This window comes from Alligator mississippiensis, chromosome 1, assembly GCF_030867095.1.
Source record: "Alligator mississippiensis isolate rAllMis1 chromosome 1, rAllMis1, whole genome shotgun sequence".
NCBI lineage: Eukaryota > Metazoa > Chordata > Crocodylia > Alligatoridae > Alligator > Alligator mississippiensis.
This window is the reverse complement of record NC_081824.1, coordinates 207906312-207932320: the sequence shown is the minus strand read 5'-3', so window position 1 is coordinate 207932320 and position 26009 is coordinate 207906312. Positions and strand designations below refer to the sequence as shown.

General features: G+C 44.1%; 1 protein-coding gene across 4 annotated transcripts in view; it reads left to right on the top strand.

Annotated features, from left to right (window-relative positions):
* Nucleotides 1-26009, top strand: part of EFEMP1 (EGF containing fibulin extracellular matrix protein 1) — a 102170-nt gene that overhangs the window by 60838 nt on the left and 15323 nt on the right. For all 4 annotated transcript variants that reach the window (XM_006270873.4, XM_006270872.4, XM_019500720.2 and 1 more), the window contains exons 5-6: nucleotides 19803-19925; nucleotides 24880-24999. In XM_006270873.4, the coding sequence (XP_006270935.2) occupies nucleotides 19803-19925; nucleotides 24880-24999 (243 nt within the window). The remainder of the gene's footprint in view (nucleotides 1-19802; nucleotides 19926-24879; nucleotides 25000-26009) is intronic.

The following is a 26009-nucleotide window of genomic DNA, read 5'->3' as shown; positions in this document are numbered from 1 at the left end:
CCTCTCAGTTCTGCCACTGCCCTCCATGAGCGCAGCCTGGCCAAGCCCCACCCCCGTCCCCAATAGGAAGAGCCTGGTGCTGCCCCGGCCCCAGCGTGCAGCAGCAGCCTGCTCTGCCCCATGCAGATCCAGGGGCATATGCCCCCCGTGCCTCCTGGGCTGCACGTAGCAGCAGGAGCCACACTCCTCAGACAAACCGCTTGCAGTTCAGTCCTGCACTGCACCAGCTGTGCAGGGCCTGCCCCTCCCGTAGCCTTAGGCTGCCTCAGCCCCACCCCTCCCTCACCGCTGCCCATATGAGCAATATGATGTATTCGATGGAATACGCAATATGGTGTAATGTAGATATGCTGGATGGTAGGGCTAGGATTCAGAGTGACTTAGACAAATTGGAGGATTGGGCCCAAAGAAATCTCATGAGGTTCAGCAAGGACAAGTGCAAAGTCCTGCACTTAGGATGGAAGAATCCCATGCAGAGGTACAGGCTGGGGGCTGACTGGCTGGGCAGCAGCTATGCAGAAAAGGACCTGGGGGTTACAGTGGACAGTAAGCTGAATATGAGCCAGCACTGTGCCCTTGTTGCCAAGAAGGCTAACAGCATACTGGGCTGCATTGGTAGAAGTGTTGCCAGTAGGTCAAGGGAAGTGATTCTTCCCCTCTATTCAGCACTGGCGAGGCCACATGTGGAGTACTGTGTTCAGTTTTGGGCACCCCACTACAGAAAGGATGTGGTCAAATTAGAGAGAGTCCAGTGGAGGGCAACAAAAATGGTTCAGGGGCTGGGGCACATGATTTCTGAGAAGAGGCTGAGGGAACTGAGCTTATTTGGTCTGAAGAAGAGGAGACCAAGGTGGGATTTAATAGCAGTCTTCAACTACCTGAAGGGTGGTTTCAAAGAGGAGGCAGCAGGACTGTCAGTGGTGACAGATGACAGAACAAGGAGCAAAGGTCTCAAGTTGCAGCAAGGGAAGTTTAGGTTAAATATTAGGAAGAATTTTTCACTAGAAGGGTAGTAAAACATTGGAACAGGTTACCCAGATAGGTGATGGAAGCTCCATCCTTGGAGGTTTTCAAACCCCGGCTAGACAAAGGTGTGGTTGTGATAATCTAATCGGGAATGGTCCTGCTTTGAGCAGGGGGTTGAACTAGATGACCTCCTGAGGTCCCTTCCAACCCTAAGTTACTATGATGGAAATGTGCTTCATGTTCACAGGGCAAGCTATCTAGAGGGTGGGAAAAAGTGTCCTGGAAACTGACTCTGCTAGCACTCGCCAGCAAGAGCACCCATGAGAGCTGCTGGCACGGGCTGTCATTCAGGTCCCCACCACTCCTCCCCTCCACCACCCCTTTACTGTTAGTGAGAAGTGAGCTCTAAACTCACAAGCAGAGCTCCCCCTGGGTAAAGGAGTCGATTGCCCTTGCACAGAGCAGGGGAGACCCATACAAAGGGCAGGGGGAAGGGGAGGTAGGAGTGGCAGGATACTCCGGATACCTTATGAGGTGCTTTTGTGTATGTACTTTTCCTCTCTCCCCATCTTGTGTGTTTGTGCTTTTTCTCTCTCCTCAACACATTCCTACTGTATACAAGTAAAGCATGTCATATCAAGTGTTTATTTACACTGTGTTTTCACAGGGAAAAAGTGCTAGATAGCTCCTTGAAGAAGCAGCCTTGAAGGCTGATTTGGGAAAGTGAGGAGGTGTTGTGAGACATAACATCTGCTGAGGCACCCTGGGCAAGAGAGTTCAGCATGAGTCAGAGAGTCCCCTTGCAGGAAAAGAGCAGTCCACCCTGAGATGCTGGGGGACCTGGCCAAACACTATCATCATGTGTAACATACCACTCATTCAAATTAAAGTGTTTTACAAATGACTGAAAAGAAATTCTGCACTTAAGTAACAGCTTTGAGGCTGTATAACCATTTTGGCAGCTTGTTACTGGGTAATAAATTGTTTGGACATGTGGCACGTCACAATTTATTGCTCCATTAACACATTCATTACACTTTAAAATGCAACATCTGCCAGAGGCCATGGCTGACGTCAGCCAGTTGGCCCCTAGATATCTACTTTTGACATCTAGAGACAAGTTTAGTAAAGGGTGCTTTACAATGGAGCTTGCTTCCTCTGGCATGCTGCCAGGATTTAACTTCCAAAAGATGATGCTCAGATTTTCATCCAAGGCTTTGCTGGATGAATCTTAACTGTATAACTGCAAGGAAGGTTCAAAGGGGAATCCAAGTTTTCCTGGTATCTTTTCTGGTGAGGAGTTGGCTAGTTGCCACATCACTGTCCATTGAAACCTGGTGATATCTTTTATTGAACCAGCTGTATAGTTGGAAAAGAGGTTAAACAAGTCTTTGGGCATAAAGTACCTTACACTAAGTCTGGGAAAGAAACAGGTAGCTGCTGAAAACTTAAAAGTTGTAGATAAAACTACAATAGGTATAATAAGCTAAAAAATCAGAGTGTGTACACTGCACTCATCTGCTAAACATGATAAAGGACATTTAGCTATTTACCACAGATCTACAGCCATTAGTTTTAAGATTTATACCAACTAAAATACTAGCTCTGATTACAAAATAAAAGGAGAATATCTGCAAAGTATAAGACAGTATTTACTATGGGTTAGTGATATGTTTTGATGTTACTATATAGATATGGAATGTGTGTATGACATGCAAAAAGGGCATAGAAAAATGCAGTTGCCATTCACCAAAAAAGAGATTGGGGATAGTTTCAGGTATTTTTCACAAAAAAAAAATAGCATCCACAAGGAATTAAAATTTTGTATGATGATGACACTGTATTGGTTCTTATGCTGTGCTCATCAGTGTGGTATCACAGTGCCTTCTAGTAGTGCCTTAAGCAACATGGCAAATATATGTCCTGTTTGTTTCCTCATCCTCTCCCTGGAGATGAAGTATGTGCAATGGACTGCCTTGTTTTATTTTTTCTTTTTCTATAATGTGTATGCTTCCATACACATTGCTATACAGCTATACTGGACAAGGAAAGACCAAAAATGTCTTTGCTAGATAAAGGCCATTGCATTCAAAATCTTGTCTATCCCAATCATGCAGCTGGTCCAATAAAAAAGTTACCAGCCGCAAAAATCCCATTTTTTCTGCACAGCATCACTCCAACACTACCAGTGTCCACATTGCAATTCCTGTTCAGTTGTAGAGGTTGTCTAGAAAGAAAGAGGTGGCAGAGTCCAAGAAAATCATTTGCATAGTTTGTTCCTATATAATTGATGCCTTGATCCTAGTATTTATTATCCTTAATATAAGGAAGTTTAGGAGTTGACTTCCAAATCAATGGCACAAAATCAGAAGCCTTCAGACAACATAATTTATAATAGTTATGATTAACAGCCTAGAAATCTGATGGATGGAAAAAATCTGATCTGCACTAGATAAGTTGTCAGGGTTCTGGAATTAAGACCTGGGACTTAGTTGATTTTTCAAATGCTGGGAACTAACTGAGAGAATAACTTAAAAGCTCAACATAATTCAGATGAGGCCATGGACCAATCATCATTGTGAGACTCAGAAAAATGTTGGTAATACCACAATAATGTAATGCTATGTAGGGTGTCAGAATGGTATATCAAGTCACGAACAAAACTAACAAAACTAAGTTATTATTCACACAACATGTAATCAAAGTGTGGAACTCATTACTACAAGACATTATGAAAGCTGATAGTTTTAGATTCAAAAAAGTATTGGGCAAAGTCATGGAGGAAAGATGCCTCAGTAGCTATTGAGCATGGGAGTTAGGAGTACAGCCTCTGAATCAGAACTTTATAGACCTTAAGAACCCTAGATTAGCTGGAGGCTGCAAGTGGGAGAGAAACAGGGTTAAAAACTCTGGTCACACACTGTTCACTGTCCATTTCAGCATCCACTCTCTGTCACTGACACGAGATACTGAGCAAAATGGACCTACCATTGGACCCAGTAAATGGAAGTTCTTATGTTTTATGTTCTTAAGAAGTTGTGGAATTCCTACTGGCAAACTTCTGGTGCTACAGCACCTGAGCAAAATCTGAACTTACAAATACTATTGTCAGACAGAATGACAAATGTAAGACCATTTGGAAACACCCACACTTCAATCACTGGCATCTTCTTGACTATATTATTGTCAGAGGCCATGATCATACTGATGTCCATATCACCCGAGTCCTGAGAGGAGCAGATGACTGTTGGACAGACCACTGTTTGGTCAGATCAATCATGGACACACAGCTTGCGCCACAACACCATAAACAACCAAAAGGAATGCGGAAGAGATTTAACATCAAGGCACTTCAAGACCAAGCTAGATATGAGGATCTTCAGAGAGGCTCTCTGACCTACCTGATGACATCAAGCACATTAGGAGAAACTTAAGAACATTATTCACAAGGCATGCGCTGATTCAATTAAATACTCTACTGACCATCACCAAGATTGGTTTGATGGGAATAATGAGGAAACCTTAGCACTTATCCATCAGAAGAGAACTGTGTTCTGCACTTGGCAAAATGAACCCCTCCAACCAGCAAGAACAAGAGGCTTACGACTGGCTTAAAGCTGTAATTTAGAGGAGGCTACAGGACATCAAGAACCAGTGGTGGCAAGTGAAGGCCATAGAGATCCAGAGTTTTGCCGATTCACATAAGATGAAATGTTCCTTTCAAGCAATAAAAGCCATCCACAGACCATGTTCCAATGGTCCAACCCCCTTGTGATCCCAGTACAGCTCCACCCTTCTCACGGATAAGGTATCCAAACAATGCTGTAAGGAGCACTTCATGATTCTACTCAACTGTGAATCTGAGGTCTCAGCTGCCACCATTGACTCCATCCCTCAACACACAGTAATAAAATCTCTTGCTGATTCCCCCACCCTTCAAGGAAGTCTGGTATGCCATTACTCAGGCCAAGAATAATAAGGCACCAGGACCAGATGAATTTCCTGCAGAGGTCTTCAAAGCTGGTGGAACAGCACTAACACAAAAACTTCACCAAATTCTCATCAAAATATTGGTGTGACAGGGGGCAGCTCTCGAAGCCGGGTCTCATGCCAGCCCACCCACCTGTCTATGGGGCAGTCTGCCCAATCTCGCCTGCCACAACTTTGCTGTTCTCAAAACGGGTAGTAAAATGCGGTAGACTGCCCACTACATGCCCAATGCCACGGGGTGCTATCTGCAGCTCTGAACCTCCCCTACACAGCAGCCCATGCCTTGCAGATGGCATCCATGGTGTCATAATGCTCCCGGCCTAGAGCCGGGCCAAGCTTAGCCCTCACTGTCAGGCCTCTTTCACACGCACATTCACTCTGCCCTCCTCTCACTAGGGCCTCTTTCTCACATCAACAACTTGTCCCGCCCTGCTCCCTCTTGGAGCAGCTCCTGTAGGCCATAGGCTTTATGTGGATCATGCCTTGGGTGTCAGAAGTACAGTCTTTTGGGCCTCTCCCATGACCCTCAGCTGGGTAGTGGCCAGCCAAGTTTCTGACCTGGGCCAAACTTGCCCTGGCCCCTCCTAGGGCAGCTCTACATAGACATACACAAACAGACACTGGGCTCCCAGCCCTCTGTTCCCCCTTTCTGGGGCTCCACGCTTCTCTCAAATTGCTCTGCAGGGGTTGGCCCATGTGCTGCCCTTCAGGCTGTCCCACAGCGCTACTCAGCACACCCCCTTGGCTGCCCTTCAAGTTGGCCCTCAGCACTATTCAACCCTCTTCTGGGCCCTTTCTGCTGCCCCTATTCTGGGGTTACACATCTAACCCCCTCCTTTGGGATTCTGGGGTTTCTCTCCCCTGTGGAGGCTCAGGTGGCCGCAGCCGTGCCTGGCACCACCTGGGTTTTGTGCCATCTCTGGGTTCAGGTGGCTGCAGCCATGCCTGGCCGCCTTGTACCTACAGTGTTGTGGGGGCTAGGGGTTAAGGTGCCCTGATCCGTCTCTCACCGGGGTGGTAACTGGCCTGGCATTTTCTGGGGGCTCCCACGCCACTAGGAGCCCCACCAAACCACCCATCCATGGCAGGGTGCAGTTTTAGGTCATGCCCAGGACCAAGAGCCTCCTAGCCATCATAAGCTCTTGCCCTTACCTCCTGGGTTGTTCCTGCTGCAGCTCAGCTAGACAATGTTTCTGCCTGGGCTGGTAGCACCAGACTGCAGCCTTTATATACTAGGGTCTCAAAATGGCCACTACAATCAAGTGCCTGCTGGCTGCTTGACTCAGCCCTTAAAGTGGCAGGCACTACAAGTGCTCTGCCACAATGGGTTCACGAGGAAGCTCCACATGGCAAAAAATGCCAACACTGTGACCATCTTCAAGAAAAGGGACAAGTCAGTGTGTGGGAACTACCAAGGCATTGCCCTCCTCTCCATTGCTGGGAAGATTCTTACTAACATCTTTCTGAATCACCTCCTCTCCTTTGCCAAAGATGTCCTTCCAGAACCCCAGTATGGCTTTAGACCATCGCTGGGTACCACCAACATCATTTTTGTTGCATGACAGATCTGCAAGATGTGTAAAAAGCAACACCAGGAGCTGTTTATGGAATCCATTGACCTAACCAAGGCCTTTGACTCCAATTGTGAAGCCTTATGAAATGTGCTAGCTAGGTTTGGTTGTCCACAGAAGTTCATCAGCATCCTCAGACTATTCTGTAATGGGATGACCACCACAGTCCTTTGCAATGGATCAGAGACAGACCCATTTACCATCCATATTAGTGTCCAGCAGGGCTGTGTCATCGCCCCAACCCTTTTCTCCATCTATCTTGCTGTGATTTTAATTCTCATCCATGACCACTTTCCTCCTGGAATTGGGGCTGAATAGCAACTGAACGGTAAGTTTTTCAACCTGTGGCACCTCCAGAACAAAATGAAAGTTAGCAAGACTGGCATGACCAACCTTCAATTTGCTGACTACTGTTATCCTCACGCAGTCCACCCTTTACCTTTTTTCAGGTGCCTACCATAGCCCAGGACTATCCCTTAATATTGGAAAGACCAAGGTGCTCCATCAGCCTGCCCCAGCACAAGCTGCTCCTCTCCCCACACAAATTACCATTGGTGGAGAACCCCTGGAAAATGTCAAGCCATACCTTGGCAGCCACCTCTCCCAGTTAGTCAGTCTTGATGTAGAAATCAAACATAGGATTCATTGGGCCAGCATATCCTTCAGAAAGCTGCTTCACCATGTCTTTGCTGACCAAGATCTGCAGATGGAAACTAAGATCCTGGTCTACAATGCAGTGGTTATTCCCATGCTCCTCTACAGGTGTGAGACATGGGTGACATATCAAAGCCACCTTAAGTGCCTAGAATGGTTCCATCAGCATTGCCTCAGGAACATCCTTCACATTAGATGGGAAGACCACTGCACCAATGCCAGCATGCTCTCTGAAGCTAAGATAACCAGCATTGAGGCAAAGATCATGAAAGATCAACTCTGTTGGGCTGGCCACTGTGTGTGGATGGCTGACACTCATCTCCCAAAGCAAGGCCTCTTCTCTTAACTCAGTCATGGTAAGAGGACCTATGGAGGGCAGAGGAAGCACAACAAAGACACCCTGAAAGCATACCTTAAGAAGGGCGCCATCAACCTTACAAATTGGAAAGTGCTGGCTGGTAACTGGTGTCAATGGTGCTGCACCTTACATCAAGCTACAGTCCACTTTGAAGAGAGCCATCTTGCTCAGGAAGCTGAGAAATGGCAGAGGAGGAAGGAAAGCACACTACATCCTGGCCCAGAGCTGTGCCTTCCTTCCCCTCCCCACAAGGCACCACTTATATCAGTGGAAAAACTTGCAGACCATGGATTGGATTCTTCAGCTATCTAAAACTCACCAGCAATCCCTCTAATCCTGCCTCCCTCCTGGCACACATCATTCTCATATTGAGGGATAACCAAGAAAGACCTGAGCAAAATCTGTACTCCTTGCAGAGGCTGAGGCAGGCTCAAGTTCAGATCATGCAGTTCAGCAAAACTTCCAGGCTTTCTGTGGTTGAATTTAGGTAATCAGTGGACACAGGCTTGAAGGCAGCCTGGAGGCTGATCCTATCCAGTAGTGCAAATGTATCCAAATTGTCTCTTCTAGAAAAGTTCAAACTGACCTGTCTGCCACTTCAGAGAACCCAGAGCAAATTTGTCTCACCTTCCTGTGACACTGGTGACCGATGGCTCAACTTTCCACCTTCCATGATTTTTTCTCCTGCAAACTTAATTTCTCTACCTCCTCAGAAATTTCTGGGAGAACTGGGAAAAGAGCAGGAAGAGATATCCTATCCATTTTAAACACAGGTCTCAGGTTTCCTGTTCATGTGTTCAAATAAACATACTTCTTTTATTTCCCTGGTCATCTCAAATTCACTATACAAAATATTCTTGGGGATACGGTCTTCTCCCATTCTCCTGACATGGCCAACGTCACAACCTCCTCCTCTTGATAGTGGCTGCTGAGCATGTCAGTCTTGCATGCTTCAGTACCTCTGTGTTTGCTATTCTGTCTTCCCACTTTGTTTTCAGAATCTTTCTCAGACATTTCATGTGGAAGCTGTTCAGTCTCCTGAGGTGCCCACCATATGTAGTCCATGTTTCTGAACAATAAAGCAGGGATGACAGCGTACAAGTCTCAGAGATTTGCATCTTCACGTTAGCTGATAGTTTGCTTTTATTTCATGCACATTTCTGTAATAGTCTGAAAGTCTTAGCTGTTTTTCTGATTCTGTTAGTCAGTTCAATCTGAAGGTCAAGATTTCTGCTGCTCATAGAACCCAAGTAGCAAAAACTGTCAATGTCACCAAGAGATTTATCTTCCAAAGCGATGTCAGGTATTGGTTCTTCCACCTCTTGGTACATGATCACGGTCTTCTTGAGACTAATTGCCATTCTGAAGTTCTTGCATGACTCAGAAAATCTGCCCAAGAGATTTCATAGGGAAGATTCATTGTGGACAACCAAGGCCGCCTCATCTGCAAACAGGAAGTCTCTCAATACCAGTTCTTTCACCTTGATTTTTGCTCTAAACCTGGCGATGGTGTAGAAGCCTCTACTTAGTCTGTTTCAAAGAAAAATGCCATGATTTTTATTCTTGAATGCATGAAGAAGAAGAATGCATTGTGGTATTTTACAGAAGCCACCCTGCCACAACTAGCCCCACCACATTGCCACCAAGCCCTCTAGCTGGATGCAGTTTACAGTCATACCTAGGACCACTCTGTCCCAATACTATTGTCAAATAGTGACCATTAGAACTCCAAGGAGGAGAGCCCGTGGCCATCAAACTCTTGCTTCCATTTTTCTACTTACTGTGTTTGGCAAAAAACAGCTTTTGACCAAGAATTCAAGGGCCTGATCCTGCTACTTCCAGGTCTTTTTTTCTTTTGTCACTCCACATATTTGAATGCTCGTGGCGCACGGGCCAAGTCCTGGAGGACTGTAAAAGGGCCAATGTGGTTCCCATTTTCAAGAAGGGGAGGAAGGAGGACCCGGGCAACTATAGGCCAGTCAGTCTCACCACCATCCTAGGCAAAGTCTTTGAAAAAATTATCAAGGATCACATTTGCGAGAGCCCGGCAGGACAAATTATGCTGAGGGGAAACCAGCACAGGTTCGTAGCAGGCAGATCATGCCTGACTAATCTAGTCTCTTTTTATAACCAGGTTACGAAACGCCTGGACACAGGAGTAGGGGTGGATGTCGTATACTTAGACTTCAGGAAGGCCTTCGATACGGTATTCCACCCCATACTGGTGAACAAGTTAAGAGGCTGTGACTTGGATGACTACACAGTCCAGTGGGTGGCGAATTGGCTAGAGGGTCACACCCAGAGAGTCATGGTGGATGGGTCAATTTCGACCTGAAAGGGTGTAGGCAGTGGGGTCCCACAGGGCTCGGTCCTTGGACCGATACTCTTTAATGTCTTCATCAGCTACTTGGACAAGGGAGTGAAGTGTACTCTGTCCAAGTTTGCAGATGACACAAAGCTATGGGGAGAAGTTGACACGCCGGAGGGCAGGGAACAGCTGCAAGCAGACCTGGATAGGTTGCACAAGTGGGCAGAAAACAACAGAATGCAGTTCAACAAGGAGAAATGCAAAGTGCTGCACCTAGGGAGGAAAAATGTCCAGCACACCTACTGCCTAGGAAATGACCAGCTGGGTGGCACGGAAGTGGAAAGGAATCTTGGAGTCCTAGTGGACTCCAAGATGAACATGAGTTGGCAGTGTGACGAAGCCATCAGAAAAGCTAATGGCACTTTATCGTGCATCAGCAGATGCATGACAAATAGATAAAAAGAGGTGATACTTCCCCTCTATCGGGTGCTGGTCAGACCGCAGTTGGAGTACTGCGTGCAATTCTGGGCACTGCACTTCAAGTGGGATGCAGATAACCTGGAGAGGGTCCAGAGAAGGGCCACTCGTATGGTTAAGGGCTTGCAGACCAAGCCCTATGAGGAGAGACTAGGGCACCTGGACCTTTTCAGCCTCCGCAAGAGAAGGTTGAGAGGCGACCTTGTGGCTGCCTATAAGTTCATCACGGGGGCACAGAAGGGAATTGGTGAGGTTTTATTCACCAAGGCGCCCCCAGGGGTTACAAGAAATAATGGCCACAAGCTAGCAGAGAGCAGATTTAGACTAGACATTAGGAAGAACTTCTTCACAGTTCGAGTGGCCAAGGTCTGGAACAGGCTCCCAAGGGAGGTGGTGCTCTCCCCTACCCTGGGGGTCTTCAAGAGGAGGTTGGATATGCATCTAGCTAGGGTCATCTAGACCCAGCACTCTTTCCTGCCTATGCAGGGGGTCGGACTCGATGATCTATTGAGGTCCCTTCCGACCCTAACATCTATGAATCTATGAATCACATTTGGAAGCCATCTTCCTTATTTTCAATTTGGATTGATGATTCCTCATATAGACAAGGGGTAACTTCTCCAGTCATTGTCTGGGACCCACCTTGCAAAAGATTATTAAATCAGAATGGAATTCCTTACTGTGTTTTGGAGCATTGGTCTGAAACTTCAGTGGAAGAGGTTTCTATTGGTATCCTGTCATAGTGGCAGAAGAGATTCTATCGATTGATTCATAGCTCCTGATCTTCAAGAGACTTATTTCACATCTTTATCCATGTAGCTCTGGGGTTCATGGTAGAAGAGTTCTGACAGAGTTCTGGCTTCAAGAGCCTCATGAAACTCCTTTGGGTCTTTGTCACTAGTGATTACATCATCTTGCAGACAGTGAATGCTGGATAAAAAGCCTATGTGGGGAAAATTGCCACAGCAGGTAATCAACTTGTTCGTTTGATCCTCCTTTTTTTCCTGTGGCTTAAAATCAATATAGAAAAACCCATCCTGCCCTTTTCTCAGACTATAGAGTTCACCAGGAAGTGATGGTCAATTCAAGGTCAATGACAGCATACTTAATTCAGCAGCAGTTTCAGTGTTATAGCTTATCAGAAAACTCTGGGCAAATCCCAGAATACCAGTGAAGATGTACCTCAGAATTATAAGCCACATGGTAGCCTCTTCAAGGTTGCTTGTGATCAATATATCTATCCAACAGACACATCAGTACAACTGTTTGTCCCTTTCCCATTCAAAGCCCAGTTATCTTTAAACTGGCAAATAGAACCACTAACAATATGCAGTAGAGTTTCTTTTGCTAGACCCTCTTTGCCCAAACTCTGCCATATAATATACATTGCCACCCACCTACCTACTCTGTACAACACCTTAGCATACCAATTCTGCAGGGAATTTTCACAAAATCCCATGTCATCTACATCTACCTCAGGGAGGGGTTCTCAAAGGTAGCCCTGTCCCTTTTGCACCTCAACAAGTGGCAAGTGTTCTGCTTCAAAGTAGATGTAAGCCCAAGTTCTTTGAAAGATGCCTTTTTTCCTCTGTGGATACCAAGACTGTCCTATGCCTTTGCCAGTTCTGCTGATGTCCTGAGTTCTTAGCAAGATACAGTCTGTTTTATCATGATGTCACCAGTTCTCCAGCCTGATGAACTTGCCAATCTGCCCACCTTTTCACTTCTCCCCAACATAGCTTATCAAAAACAGAACCAAATACAGAACCCACATCCCTGCCGGGGGATGGGGGGACTACCGCCACTGCTGGCCCACTGAGCAACCCTTGCAAAGCCAGCAGGCCAAGGCACTTAAGGAAGCCCACCCCTACCCCAGCCCTGCAACAAGCTGTAGGCAAGGCAAGGGCCCCCAAAAGGACACTTGCCTGTCTGTACACGAATGCCAGGAGCTTAGGGAATAAACAGGAGGAATGTATCCTCCTGCTTAACACAAATAATTACACTGTCATAGGGATAATGGAGACCTGGTGGGACTCCACCCATGACTGGACCATGGGAATAGATGGCTATACCCTGTACAGGAGAGATCGAGTGGACAAAAGGGGTGGGGGTGTAGCTCTCTATGTCAAGGAGAGCTACGCGTCCCTGCAAGCCAACACTGGCAACCAGGATGGACGGCTGGAGACCCTCTGGGTTAAAATCTGTGGGAACACGGCACAGGGGACACAATGGTGGGAGTTTATTTACAGACCTCCCACCCAAAGTCAAGAGCTTGACCAGGAGTTTGCCAGGGAATTGACTGAGGCCGCACGCTCCAGGTCCATGGTTGTCATGGGAGACTTCAACTACCCAGACATCTTGTGGGAAGAGCACTTGGCTAAATCCAAGTGGTCGCAAAGCTTCCTCTCGTGCATGGATGACCTCTATCTGACACAAGAAGTCTACGGGCCAACGAGAGGTAAAGCGCTGCTCAACCTGGTACTGGCAACCAGGGACGACCTAATCAGCAGCTTAACGATCGATGGAAAGCCAGGTGACAGTGACCACGAGCTGATTACCTTCACCACCCACCGTAAAGATGGCAAGTCAGTCAGCAATACTGAAGCCCTCAACTTCAGGAAAGCTGACTTAGACACACTCAGGAGCCTTGCCGGTGAGGCCCTAAGGGACCACGACCCCAAGGGGAGGGGAGTTCAGGAAGAGTGGTTGCTCTTCAAGGGAGCAATGCTTGACGCACAAGCTAATGCTATTCCATCTCAGAGGGAAGGCAGCAAAAGGGCACAGCAGCCCTCTTGGCTCTCCAGGGAACTAACGGACCTCCTGTGGCTAAAAAGAAAGACCTACAAAGGATGGAGGATGGGATCCACCTCCAAGGAGGAATATTCCGCGCTGGTCCGTACCTGCAGGGAGCAAACCAGGAAAGCCAAGGCTGCAACTGAACTCCAACTAGCTACAAGTATCAAGGATAATAAAAAGTCCTTTTTTAGGTATGTGGGGAGCCAGAGAAAAAGCAAGGGCAACATTGGACCCTTGATGAACCAGATGGGACAACTGACAACCAACGCCCAGGAAAAAGCCAATCTACTAAATGGGTACTTTGCGTCAGTCTTTCATCAGTCCTGTTACGGGACAGGGAGGCCCAGGTGAGAGAGATTCCTTGCCTTCCATCAATGCTGACCTCGTGAAGGAACACCTTGAGAGACTGGACACCTTCAAGTCAACCAGCCCTGACAATCTATACCCCAGGGTACTCAAGGAGCTGGGAAGCATCATAGCTCAGCCCCTGGCACGGATCTTTGAGAACTCCTGGCACTCTGGTGAAGTGCCCGAAGACTGGAAGAAGGCAAATGTGGTGCCTATCTTCAAGAAAGGGAGGAAAGTGGATCCGGCAAACTACAGGCCCATCAGCCTGACCTCTATCCCGGGGAAGGTCTCAGAAAAGATAATCAAAAAGGCCATTCTTATGGACTGGCCAATGACAACATCCTGAAGGATAGCCAGCACAAGTTTGTTGTGGGTAGGTCTTGTTTGACCAATCTTATTTCCTTTTATGACCAGGTGACCTATCACCTGGACAAGGGAGAGGAGATTGATGTTGTATATCTTGACTTCAAAACAGCCTTCAATCTGGTATCCCATGATCACCTCTTGGCAAAACTGGCCAACTGCAGCCTCGGATCCACCATGATCCGCTGGCTGGGGAATTGGCTCCGTGGTCGGACACAGAGGGTGGTAGTTGATGGAAGTCAATTGTCATGGTGTGCTGTGACCAGTGGGGTCCCTCAAGACTCTGTCCTAGGGCCTATACTATATAACATCTTCATTAAATGATGTAGACATTTGGTGTCAGAAGCAGACTAGCCAAGTTTGTTGATGACACCAAACTCTGGGTTAAAGCATCCACACCTGAGGACAGGAGGGCAATCCAGACTGACCTCGACAGACTCAGGAAATGGGTGGACGAGAACCTGATGGTGTTTAACACCGAAAAATGCAAGGTTCTCCGCCTTGGGAAGAAAAACCTGCAGCATGCTTATAGGCTCTTCAGTGCTACGCTGGCTAGCACTACAGACAAAAGGGTCTTGGGGGTCATGATTGACCACAAGATGAACATGAGCCTTCAATGTGATGCTGCAGCTAATAAAGCGAGCAAAACAATGGCTTGCATCCATAGATGCTTCTCAAGCAGATCCCAAGACATCATTGTCCCATTGTACTCGGCCTTGGTGAGGCTGCAGCTGGAGTACTGTGTCTAGTTTTGGGCTCCACAATTCAAAAAGGATGTGGAGAAGATTGAGAGAGTCCAGAGAAGAGCCACACGCATGATCAGAGGTCAGGAAAACAGACCTTACGATGGCAGGCTGAGAGCTATGGGACTCTTTAGCCTGGAAAAGCACAGGCTCAGGATGATCTGGTGGTGACCTGTAAGTTTATCAGGGGTGTTCACCAGGATCTGGGGGAACGTTTGTTCACCAGAGTGCCCCAAGGGATAACAAGGTTGAACAGTTTTAAACTCCTGCAAGACCATTTCAAGCTGGACATAAGGAAGAATTTCTTTACTGTCCGAGCCCCCAAGGTCTGGAATAGCCTGCCATCAGAGGTGGTTCAAGTACCCCCATTGAATGCCTTCAAGAGACATTTGGATGCTTATCTTGCTGGAATCCTATGACCCCAGCTGACTTCCTGCCCCTGGGGCAGGGGGCTGGACTCAATGATCTTCCAAGGTCCCTTCAAGCCCTAAGGTCTATGAAATTTATGAAATCCAGCATCTTTGCACTCAACAACTTCTTTAGAGTGTGGCTACTTGCCTGATGTTCAAACATTGTTCACAAAATAGGAATTCTACCAGAATAACTAAGAGGAAGCATTGTCCATCTAGGTGGTTCAGCAACAGCTCTCTGAGCTATCAGCTTCAGTTCTGACTATCCTGTCTTATTTGCTTCCTCTGAAGAAATCTAGACTGTCAGAGTACACTTAGCAGCAACCCCCACTATTAATTCTACAGGATTACAATGCATTTTCACAACCCATGGTGTTAAGATATTTGAAGGGCAATACCCAGTGCTTTTTTTCAAGTGACAGCCCCCCTCTTCTACTAGGTTAATAGGACCTAACTCAAGATAACTGCTTGTTAATCAGTTAAGAGTAGAATTTGTGTGAGCAAAGTTGCAGAAAGAAGAAAAAGAAGAGAGAATCGTTATGTAGTTTACAGTAAACGTTTTCTGCACAGATCCCATGAACTCCCTTTTTCACCACTAATTTGGGGCTCTATTCTCAAGGTTCTTATTTTGAAGGAAGAAAGTTGTTATTGAAGGTACTTTGCCTTTTGTACCCTCATCTACAATGGTCTGAAGGACATGTAGGGCAGAGGTGCGCCATAATGAACACTGCTGTTCAGAAATAATCTAGTTTAAATTACATAGGGCACATGCACCACAGAGTGGATTCCACAAGTATAACATCTCAAAACGTCATAAGACTTATGAAATAAGTTAACATTCTTTACAAACAGACATTATAAAGATACATGCATTCTTCTTGCATGGAAAAAAATGCAATGAAAATTACTGGAAATATGATTGATTTATAACATTTAATGACCCTCTCAGATCATACACTCTCCTTTCTATGTTTAATAGTGATTTGGATATTCTATTCCATTTGTCCTAATAAAAAGTTATCATTAAAAAAACCCAAGGAAAATAGATTGTCGGGGGGAGGACAGTGTGAGTGAAGTAATCTGGGAACAAAAAGATCTTAGCATATATTAGATCTATGTAGAAATGAACTGTATAGAAGTAAAGCTTATCTGTGATTTAATGACATCCTCAACCAAATGATAGGGTTAGGTTAGGGTTTTTGGAGGTACAAGGATACTTGTATCACATGCAAAGGAAAAATTGTTATTTCCAGATGAAGCAAGGCACTGTCTCCAAGACTAATCATCTGGCAGACTGTAGTAAGAGCTTAGGAAAAATGCACTTACCTAGTTTATAGCAGAAAATAAGAAGCCATTTGAGATATAGTCCCCACTTCTGAGACTAAACTGTATCTAACAATCCAATAAAGCAACAGTGAATGAAAAAACTTATTTTAATGATGTTAAAATGGCCTAACAATTAAAAAAATGTATCTCTGAGAAGGAAGCAGTAGTACATTATGTGATGGGTTAAAGTTTAAAAAGTCCTTAATGAAAGTCAGTTGTACCAAAGTTTTCATCAAAGACCAAGCAGTTCACAAAGAACAAATTAAATAAACATTTATTTCCTCTTTTGTATTGTAATATGCCTTTGGAGTGCCTAGTAGGTGGAAGTTTTACTGCCCTGGGGAGGTCTGCTACTTAGAATATTGCTTGCTCTGGAGCAGTGAGACCCTTAACCATTTAGTCCCAGTGAGGGGTTTCCTACACAGAAATATTCAGGAAAATTAACCCACATTAACTGATTATGTGACTTCAAAGTAGATCATTGAGCTCCTGTATGGATACTATTTTTCAGAATGGAAGTGGCCCAGCTGACTTTAGCTTACTTCTTTTGAAAGTAATACTTCACTTTTCCAAAGTGAAATAAGTGCAACTGAATTAAAGCTACTTTAATTTTCAATATGAATATCCACAAAGGGTTCAATTCAGTATAATAATCCTTTTAAAAATAATCAGATTAACTTTCTAAATGTGTCCATGTTGACAAGCATTCAGAGGTTAAATATGCTTTGTTCCAAGAACACAATCCAGGAGATGAAACAATATGAACATTGTAGGCATCTTTCTTCCCTATTTTGTAGGAAGTAGGAGTTCATACCAAAAACACTACAGTCACTGGAAAAACTGTAGTAGATTTCACTGGATGCATCTACATGTGCAATTAATGCAAAGCAATAAACTCCAGAGCTGTTTGAGCTGGAGTAAACTGCTCCCAGGCACAGCATCTACACGCATGCCCGGGACAGCAGCAATTTGAGTCAGGGCAAAGCAGACCCCCAGCTGGCTGGGCTGACTGGCCACAATTTAGTCCTGTGGTCAGCATTTACACATGACTTTCAGTAGAGTTAATTAGTTTACTGAGCTAGGGCCTCAATAACAGTAAGTCATGGTGGGTGAGCAATTAAGGGAGGGCAACATTAAAGACGGAGCCGGGCAAGAGCCACAGCAGTAGCTGTACCAGGGGGTCTCAAGGCCACCCCTGGGACATGAATCTGCTACACTCATCCTCACGAACATACAATGGCTATTTAAAGCCCATACAATACAAATTTAGGCATGGGATTAGTATCACTGAATCTTTGAGTTCCGTGGGGCTACTCGTATGTCTGAATGTTTGCAAGGCAGGATTCTAATTCATGGGGATTTTGCTTGGAGGAATAGGGTACATCTTTTGTGTGTGCATGTGATTCTGTAACAGGCTATAAGATTCTGTAACAGGCTATAAGATGCCAGCCTACTTGTAGATGAAGATACCCTACTGTTGAGATAATTTGTCTACTCCACAGTAAAGCGCACTAGTAGATGCGCCCACTGTGCTTTAGATCAAGCCCTTAATTATATGTCTGTCTATATTAGCTTAATATAGGTCTTTTAAATCTTGCTCTACAACTGAGAATGAACTTTTCCTCTGATAGTGCGGAAGAATGAAGCCAGCTAGTTCCATATAAGAATGGTGGCTACAGAACTGAACCTTTCAGACATATAGAGGACAGGACAGCACAAGAGTTTGAGCTGTCAAATAAAAGAAGTATGTCTAAAATATTTGGACATTTGGGAAAAGGCAAACACGCGGAATTAATTTAAACTGTTGAAGGTTTATTTTTTATTGAATTGCATGGTCAAAATTGTTTTTATTTTTATGTGAAAGAATGCATAATTTTTTCCAAAGCACCACCCAGAATGTGCCACTGGTGAATTTCGAAGATCCATAATGCCTGTACAAATAGTGAGTTCAGCTGAAATTTGTAAACTAGAGATCATACATCTTAAGGAATTTGTTTATTCAGCCTACATTCTCCAAAATGTCAAAATTACAAAATCCTTTCATTGTGAAGTGTCAGGTTACAGTAAGAAACAAGCTGGATTTTTAAATGATAAAACAAATTGTAATTTCTTTTTGTAACAGAAACAATTTTCAAGTGTTGTCGTTAAATACCAATCATTGTCACTTTTATATACACACACACACACACACACACACACATATATAACTACACACACTCACATGCACACATGTACATGTATATATCCATTCAGTCTAGATGGAAAAGTGCATTAAAATGTGTCACTGATTTTTATAATATTCCTTTAATGTAGTTTTTAAAATAAAATTGCAAACAGTCAGTGGTTAGGAAATTTCTGAATTGTAGTTACCTGTGCAATCATACACTATTCAGAATGACAGACAAATTGGAGGATTGGGCCAAAAGAAATCTCATGAGTTTCAAAAAGGACAAGCGCAAAGTCCTGCACTTAGGATGGAGCAATCCCATGCATCAGTACAGGCTAGGGGCTGACTGCCTGGGCAATGTCTCTGCATAAAAGGACCTGGGGGTTACAGTGGACAATAAGCTGAATATGAGCCAACAGTATGCCCTTGTTGCCAAGAAGGCTAACAGTATACTGGGCTGCATTGATAGGTGTGTTGCCAGGAGGTCAAGGGAAGTGACTATTCCCCTCCATTCAGCACTGGTGAGGCCACATCTGGAGTATTCTGTTCAGTTTTGGGCTCCCCACTGCAGAAAGGATATGGAGATATTGGAGAGAGTTCAGTGGAGGCCAACAAAAATGGTGAAGCAGCTGGGGGACATGACTTATAAGGAAAGACTGAGGGAACTGGGCTTATTTAGCCTCGAAAAGAAAAGACTGAGCCTTCAACTACATGCAGCCTTCAACTACGAAGTTCGAAAGAGGATGGAACTAGACTGTTCTCGGTGGTGGCAGATGACAGAGCAAGGAGCAATAGTCTCAAGTTGCAGCAAGGGAAGTTTAGGTTAGATATTAGAAAGAATTTTCTCACTAGGAGGGTAGTAAAATACTGGAACAGGTTAGTCAAAAAGGTGGTGGAAGCTCCATCCTTGAAGGTTTTCAAAACCAGGCAAAACAAAGCTTTGGCTGGGATGATCTAGCTGATGATCAAGTTGGGGATGGTTCTGCTTTGAGCAGGAGCTGGACTACATGACCTCCTGAGGTCCCTTCCAACCCTAGCTTTCTCTGATTCTATAAGACAACCTTAATAATAAGCAGTGCTACTAACCCTGCCTAAAATATATGGTTTTGGAAAAATTATATATATTAGAAATATAGGTGAGAGTTAAGGACTACTAGAAAGCTTTGTGTTTTTGTCCCAAAAAAATGTGCTTGTATTTTGTAAACAGAATAAGCTATGGGAAGAAAAAAAGCACCTTTGGGGTGGAGGTGATGAATACAGATTCTTCAACTGCGAGCGCCTGAACCAGAGTTTATAACTAATTTTCTGTTTGCTGTTTTATAAAGATATAGATGAATGTGCAACAGGAGCCCATAACTGCAGGACAGATCAAGCATGTGTCAATTTAAGAGGGTCCTTCAGATGCCAGTGTCTCCCTGGTTTCCAGAAACGAGGAGAACAATGCATCGGTAAGTGTACTAGCATAAACCATGTTCTTTGGCTATCTAGGTTCATTTTCAGACTTCATAAATACCTTGCCACATAGTTTTGGTAGATTGTGGGAGAACAAGGCAATAATTTCTAGTGGATAGAGCTAGCAGGTATTTTAAGCATACTGTATTCTCAACTTTGAATTGAGCTTCCAACAAAAAATTACTTAGCTATTTATGTTATGCCTTACTTGTATTGGGTACTACCCAGTGGCCCCAGGCACAGTCACGAGTCCCTTGTAAGTGGATGGGAGTCTTTCCATCAACTTCAGTGGAATCCAGCATTTCAGGCCTAGGCACACTGTAGAGACACAGAAAGACCCAGTCTGAAGAGCTTACTTTCACAATAGAATTCAGTTGCACTTATTTATTTGCATAAAACAAACCAGTGGAAGCTCTGGGCCCAGAGGTATGAAATTTATCACACATTAACCACTGTCTTTACTCTTAGTGCCAGGAGTAGGGGCTGGAGACTGATCTACTGACACCACTGGGATCATTATAAGCCCAAATACATAAAAGAACAGGATTTGTGCAAATCAGACTGCAGCACTTCTGCCAATATAGTGATATACTAAACCACATTGTTCAGTTATATCTTACACAGTCCAATCTCCTCCAGGAATATTCTGAAAGATAGTGGCCTGAAAAGATATGCAAAGACGCCATCTTTCTGAACCTGCAGTTCTTACAGAGCACCTCTTAAATCTTGACTTCTGTGGAAGTTGCCTTTTCATAAGGGATCGGCCTTATGCTCTGCATTTATCACATTTATGAGAACAAGTGTGAAATCAAATCAAACATGATGAACCCAATAGGATCTCTACAAGATGCAACATTTGTATCAGACAAGGTGAGGGAAAGGCATTTTCAAGACAAAAACTCAAGGTGTTCTCCAGTGTTTCACAGATCAGGAATTTTGCAGTTGAAAGTTTGCAAATTCCCTAATCTCTGTTTAGAAGGCTTGCTAAGATTCAAGCAGTCCCCTTAGCAGTCCCCTTAGAGGGATTACTGGGAGGGAAGAACAGGTAATATCAATAGCTGTTTGGTTTTATTACTATTTAAATGCTTGGTAAAAAAAGAAAGCTGTACACCTTTTCTTTCAGGGTCTGAACCAGAGCCCATGGAAATCAATGGAAAGACTCTTAATCACTTCAGCGGGCTTTGGATCGGGTGCTTGACAAGCAGATTTCTGTAAACAGAGCTCCTTCCAATACTTGTTAGTTTTATGTGGAGGAGTAGGATGAGTAGTTTGGAATGTAGGTAGGAGAATACTTTTGACACGTTGTTGATACATGTAAAAATGTTACATTTTCTCTAGAATGTAAGAGTAGGCATGTATTCCAGTGTACAGTTAGTTACTCCTTTTAATATCAGCTGAGCTAGAGTACTACTTAAAGGTTTAATAGGAAACATATTGCAACCCTGACAGTAAGAAATCCACATGGCACAACTTACATTTTTCATGATTTATGTATAATTAACAACTTTAGAAGGAGAAATTTCTCCTACATCTGTCTAAACCAAGACGGGCTGATGAAGTGAAGAAGGATATATATATCACTAATGTAGGTCAAAATAGAATACATCATAAAAATAATGCTACAGTCTGTAGTGTCAGCACTTCAAAATGAAACCCATCTTTTGAGGCTTTGTAATACCTCAGCCAAAAATATTCCTTTGGGTCTAAATCTTGCTATAGACTCTCAACAGGGAGGAAGTGTTCCTCTGAAATTGGAGTGAAATTGCTCCAGATATTTTTGGCTTGAAGGCTGGTTGGGAAGGGGAGGAGGAGGGGAAATGGGGGCAGAGGTGGAAACCTATTTCTAATTCTTTCTTTTTTACTTTTAATTTAATCTAGAAACCTGAATGATTCTTTTTTATACCTTGATTTGTTTTTTTTTAAGTCATGTGTTCAGATATAGCAAAGATGTTATTTTCTGAAAAATGGGGGCTGCAAATGCAAGGTAACACTTTCAGCAACATTGCTTCAAACACACATTTGGCTCTGTTGATCAGATCTTACTAACCTAAGGCATCTTATAGCCTGTTACAGAATCACATGCACACACAAAAGATGTACCCTATTCCTCCAAGCAAAATCCCCATGAATTAGAATCCTGCCTTGCAAACATTCAGACATACGAGTAGTCCCATGGAACTCAAAGATTCAGTGATACTAATCCCATGCCTAAATTTGCATCATATGGGCTTTAAATAGCCATTGAATGTTTGTGAGGATGAGTGTAGCAGATTCATGCCCCAGGGGTGGCCTTGAGGCCCCCTGGTACAGCTACTGCTGTGGCTCCTGCCCGGCTCCGTCTCTAATGTTGCCCTCCCTTAATTGCTCACCCACCATGCCTTACTGTTATTGAGGTTAAGTAAGGGCGGCTACCCATGGGCGTTAGACAAAGAGCCTGAATCCAATCAACTCCTCAATGAGTCCCTCCCAGACCCCACTACTTTCAATGCTAAGTAGGCTCTTTCAGCCTGGCAGTGCCCCTGCAGGGCATCTATAGCCTTATGGCCAAATTGTGCGGCTGCATTCCTGCACTACATCACACCCCAAACCTCGCAGGTGTTATCATTTCAGATGTTAGCTTTTCTTAGTCCCACTCAGGACTCTTAGACCCTCTGGGTCTCTCCACCCTGTTTCTCTGGGTCCTCAGACCCCTCACCCCTCACACAGTCTCTCTTGGAGACTGTATACCTTCTAATACCTTGTTTCGACTCTTCCTGGCCGGCAGGTCCTCTGTTCGGTTTCCTGGCTCAGTCCCTTCTCTGAGCTGGGAAGCCCTTTGTACCCCGCTTAGCCCCTTCTCTGGGCTGGAGGGCTCTGTTCCCTTGTTCAGCCCCTCCTCTGGGCTGGGGAGCCCTCTGTACCTCACTCAGCCCCTTCTCTGGGCTGCTAGGCTCTATCCCCTTGCCCTCTATACCCCACTCAGCCCCCTCTCCATGGCCTGGGGAACCCTCTGTATCCCCGCTCAGCCCCTTCTCCGGGCTGGAGAACTCTCTGTAGGTCTTGAGCCTCTCTCCAGCAGGGCTCAAAGCTTGTAACTCAAGCAATAATACCAACATAAACAAAGGTGCCTTGTTTGCATAAACCATTTCTTCTCTGCCCCGAGGAATATTCTGTGGCTCCCAGGCCTGCAGAGTCATTCTGCATCCCCTACCTTCTTGGGCCCTTCAGGAGTCCTTCTGCCATGCTGCAGAGAGCTCCTCTCCTCAGGCTATCAGAGCTAGGCTCCCTGACTGGCTCAGACACTGGGCTTATCTTGTCCTAGCCTGGCCCTCTGCTGGTCAGGTGAGACCCCGTCAGCCCCCACACCACCTGGAAGCTGCCTCTCAGGCAGCTTCTCCCCCAAAAACGGCAAGCACACCATCGTGTCCTGCTACAATGAGGTTCTATAAAAACCAGAGATGGAAAGGATTTGCTGGATCTTCTGGTCCATCCCTCTTCTACTTCATGAATTCTCTCTGCTATAAAACAGTTGTAATGACAACCATTACAATAGTGAAGGCTGCAAAAGGGTTTTCAACCTAAGCCCATTTTTTCACTTCACTATCTAAACACTGATTAGGATCTGGCCTCAGAATATAAATACTAAGTTTGTGTGAAGGGGGTTAACTAATATTTAATATTAAGTGAAAAAAGTAATGCTTTCCCATTATAAAAACTCTTGGCTTCTTTCTAAAGCACATCTACAGTGGAAACAGCTGGAAGTAGGAAATTCAAAATTTGGCATGGAAATGGGAAGTTCCTTTCTTCATTTCAGTGAAAACCAGGATTTATTTGACTGAAAGCCAAGCTGCTGGGAAAAAAAGTGACATTCTGTTCGTGCACAAGACACTGTGTGGATTTTTCTGACTACACTCAAGAAGGGCACAGCCTAAGGAAGATTGTGCACATGCATGCGTGGCCAATTTAGCTAGTAGGAGAAAGTGTTTTGCAGATCCACATGAGCTGAGGCAGGAACTCCAGCAGCTCCATGCACACCATCTAAAGTGCAAAAGATAAAGACAGCTGTTCTGCACTTTATGTAGTTTGCACGCTCCAGTGTACCTGAGGAATGCCAGAACTGGGAAAGGCAGCATACTACCGTACCTTAAACTATGGTTAACCTGCATGAACGAGGTAATACTGCCTGAGATAGCACTGACTTCAGTCATGCAATCTGATTTTCCTTCACACAGTCAAAGAAAACAGCTATGGGCTTGCAGCTGGTAGCTTAGTGGTACTAACTTCAGAAAGAACGTAAGAGAGTTTAAGAGTGGGGAACAGTCAAGAGATATAGCTGTGGGGTTATGGAGCCCATGTCTCCATAGAACTCCAGCACCCCACTTCTTTTTCATGCCTAATCTCTGTTGTCTATGTAGACAGATCACATACCCCTGTCATTCTTATACATTCTTGCACTTAGAACAGAGAAGGATTTGGGTTCTCTAAAGAGACCAAAAGAGATTAAGCATTAATTTGTTACTCTGCTTTTGCACAGAAAAGGAGTGTATGAACCACACTTAGTATCCTGGTTGTCATTAGGTCTGGTTAAGAAGTGATCAGTAAGCTTGTTCTGGGTTTCAGAACCAAAATGAGGCATGTGATAGTCAACAAAAATTAATAGATTTCAATACCATACTATACCATAGCCACCAAATAAAGGAGGGCCTTTATATGTATTGACACCACATTGGTTTAACAATGACCATAGAGAGATTTGAACAAAAATTACTTCATGAATGGAAAGGGAACAGTGCTGCTCCCATTAAATTTAGCAAGAGTAAACTCTAGCTTTATATTAGTTCCTTTCTTTTTTACTTCCTTATTCAGATCTAATTAACTTTGCATTTTATTTGGACAGAAGCTGGCAGCAGTAAACTGTTGTGATTAATCTGTACTAACATTTTTTACTGTTTTGCTCTTGTGGTAATTCAGACATCGATGAATGCACCCTCCCTCCATATTGTCACCATAGATGTGTGAACACTCCTGGGTCCTATTATTGCCAATGCAATCCAGGATTTCAATTAGCATCGAACAACCACACTTGTGTAGGTAAGCACTTTTCTGGGTATCTTTATATATGATTCTGTCTGGTTTAGGAAAACAAATACTGGCATACTGTTGTGTTTTTAAACTATCTTTCATCATCATAAGTTACTAAATAGAATATTTGAAAAACTGTCATACCTCTTTCTAGGCTTAGACGTTTTCTGGAACTGGTCCAAGAAAATCTTGGGGAACATAAATTTCTTGGACACAAACATGGAAATTTTCTTTGAAATTGGATTATTGTATTGGCAAGCTGGCTTCTGTATGCCATAAGTTTGGTTCTTTGAACATCAGGGAGTGAAATTCATTATTTAATCTGAAGCCAAATTTTCCTTTCAACTGTGCTGGTTTTATATTAATGCTTCAATGTCTTTGATGGAGTTACTCCTGATTTACACCAGTCCAAGTAAAATCAGGCCCTATAGCTGGAAACTAGAAGAAATGATTCCATGTATTTATTCTCTGTAGCACATGGTTTATGTAACAATAACAGAATATAGCTCTTTCCATCTCAAATACGAACCTTTGAGAAGTAATTTGAAACCTAAAACTGAAGGAGTTAGGGAATCATATTCAGACTTTTGTAAGTAAATTTCTGAGGGAGGTCTGATAGTTGATTGCGACAGAGTTTGACAAAATCAACAAGATTATTATTATTGACTCAAAGTCTTCTAATAACTAAAGGAGGACATTGGGCTGCAAAGAGGTTTGCTTAACAAGGTGCAAGCTACTTTCACATGACTGTTTCCTTAGTAAATACTTAGTAGAAGAAAGTTATTTCTAAAAATTAAACATATAAGCAGGATGATTTTTCAGGGGTCAAGAATATATTTATTTCTATACTTTTATGGGAATATATTTATTTCTATATTTTCATGGGAAAATCTACTCCATTTACCAAAGAAGCCATATATGTTTCCATATCATCTGTTATTGTATGGGTTCAGACTCTGAGAGTTTGGAAGGAATCTGTTTTCACTGAATATAGCTAAACTAATGGTTATTTAAATACA